Genomic DNA, 2,215 nt, shown 5'->3' on the forward strand with positions numbered 1-2,215 from the left:
GCTCTCAGGAGACCCCCAGGCTTCCCAGCTCTCAGGAGACCCCAGGCTTCCCAGCTCTCAGGAGACCCCCAGACCCGGCGCTGACTTCCCCTGCCCACACAGGACCTCTGCACCTGCTGCTCCCTCTGCCTAGACGCGATTCCCCATGGAACCCCACTTCCTCCCATCTCACAAAAATGCCCCCTTAGCCAATCACCTAGCCCCGCCTGCCTTAATAAGAAACACTCTCCATTGCCACCCCCCTCTCTGCTTTCTTCTCTGAAACATATCTTCACTTTCACGTCAGCTTCTTCCCAGGCCAGGCCTGGAACCATAAGCAACCCCCAGGCCGGTGCATTTGGCACCTTCTTCCAGGGAGCCCTCCCCACCGTCCTCCACCTGGCCAGGTGAGTTGGGCATGATCGGGCATAAGCACCTGGTTTTACGCTTGTGGAGTCTTTTCACTCTCCCTACTGTGAACTTCTGTGAGTCTATGCTATTCTAAGACCAGGCAGCCATCTCCCTACCTGAGGGTGCGGCCCGAGCGATGGAGTTGGGTGTGCTGGGACAGCGGCAGTGGCAGCCCATCCTTGAGCCAGCTCACATGGATGGGTGAGGAGCCCCGGGTCGGGCACGCCATGGTCACCAGTTGCCCGGGCCTGCTTACCAGCATGCCCGTGTCACCTGCCTCCTGCTCGATGGTGGGAGGGACTGGGGGAAGGAGAAACCAAAAGAGAAGTAACAGAAGAAGGATCCTCCCACAGCACTGAGAGGTGGTACCCAGCCCTGCTCAGGGCCTTCTGTCACCTAAGGCACAGGCCAGCTGTTTGTGAGTGCCCTGCTCCTTCCCCTCCCTTGTACCCTGACTCCTACAGCACCCTGGTCAGGCAGCACTTAGAGTCCAACCTAGGCTGGAGCCCCAGCGATGCCCCATGTGGGCATGGCTGGATTGGAACCCAGGTCTGCGCCCTGCTCTGGCTCACTCAGCACCCCCCGGTAGCCAGAGACCCCGCATTGATCAAGCTACTGTGGCCCCTGCCCGTGGCCCCTGCCACTTCTCACCCAGCACAGTGACCGTGTGTAGCCTGGCATCCTCCCCAGCTGGATTGCGGGCCATGCAAGTGTAGGCTCCAGAGTCCGAGGCCTGCAGGCCCTTGAGCACCAAGGAGCTGCCGTCCTGGTAGAACCTGCATGGGAGGTGTTGTGGAGGGCCAGGTACGCGGCAGTTCAGCAGCCTGTTCCTGGGTTGGGCTCGGCCAGTCTTACCGGAGGTGGGGGCCCACAGCCTGCTGCAGCGGGGTGCCATCCTTTAGCCAGACCACGTCGGGTGGCGGCTGCCCCTGGGCCTCGCAGTCCAGCCGCGCCTCCTGGCCCTGCAGCACGCTGTGCTCCCGCGGGGCATCCGAGCTCTGGATCCGGGGAGCCTCTGAGGCAGTGGGGTGGTGAGGTGGTGTGGGTAACCGAGGGGGTGCAACTAAAGGAAGGGTCGGGGTGCAGACCTACCCAGCACAGCCACCACAAATTCCTTGCGGGCCTCGGCCTGGGCGTTCTCGGCCACACACGTGTAGGTGCCAGCCTGGGAGGGCTGCAGGCGGCTCAGCTGCAGGCGGCCGCCCCGGGAGACCACGCCTTGCACCACGCTGCTCTCTGGAGGACAGGGTGGGTAGGGGGTCTAAATTCCTCACCTCACCTGCTTCTGGTACTCAGGGAAGCCTCGAAGCTGAGGCTCAGGGGGCGGGGCCTCCTTCTTGCACATCACCTTCCTCAGCCCCATCCCTGATTGCTCTGCTCCTTACAGTGCTCCTGGATTTCCTTCCACTGGGAGCACTTCTTTCCAAGCGACCCGTGCCCTGGAGGATCCAGGACCCTCTCCCAGGCCCCACCCTCCCCTCCCATCTCCTCCTCCCAGGGCTATCAAGGCCCTGGTCAAGATGAACTAGCCTCACACCTCACCGCTGCCCATGTGCCTCCCCTTCCTTCCCTCCAGCTGTCTCCACCTGCACACTTGGCTGCCCCCCACCCAGCCCTGCACCCCACTGTCCCCGGGCCTTCCTTCCTTTCTTTTTTTCTTTCTTTCTTTTTTTTTTTTGTTTTTGTGGGTTTTTTTTTTTTGGTTTTTTATTTTGGCGGAACCAGGGATTGAACTCAGATCCTTGAGTTTGCCAGTCAAGGGCTTATCCTACTGAGCCATCTCCCCAGCCCCAAAATACTGGGTTTTTTTCTTTCTTTCTTGTTT

The 2,215-nt window shown here is 60.7% G+C and overlaps 1 protein-coding gene across 1 annotated transcript in view; it reads right to left on the bottom strand.

Moving 5' to 3' along the window:
* Hmcn2 (hemicentin 2) overlaps positions 1-2,215 on the bottom strand; it is a 128,861-nt gene that overhangs the window by 34,763 nt on the left and 91,883 nt on the right. Inside the window, exons 61-64 of the mRNA XM_012516738.2 lie at positions 1,483-1,626; positions 1,246-1,405; positions 1,042-1,166; positions 507-690 (exon numbers count right to left, since the gene is read on the bottom strand). Coding sequence (XP_012372192.1) covers positions 507-690; positions 1,042-1,166; positions 1,246-1,405; positions 1,483-1,626 — 613 coding nt within the window. The remainder of the gene's footprint in view (positions 1-506; positions 691-1,041; positions 1,167-1,245; positions 1,406-1,482; positions 1,627-2,215) is intronic.

This window comes from Octodon degus, unplaced genomic scaffold, assembly GCF_000260255.1.
Source record: "Octodon degus isolate 3935 unplaced genomic scaffold, OctDeg1.0 scaffold00123, whole genome shotgun sequence".
Taxonomy (NCBI): domain Eukaryota; kingdom Metazoa; phylum Chordata; class Mammalia; order Rodentia; family Octodontidae; genus Octodon; species Octodon degus.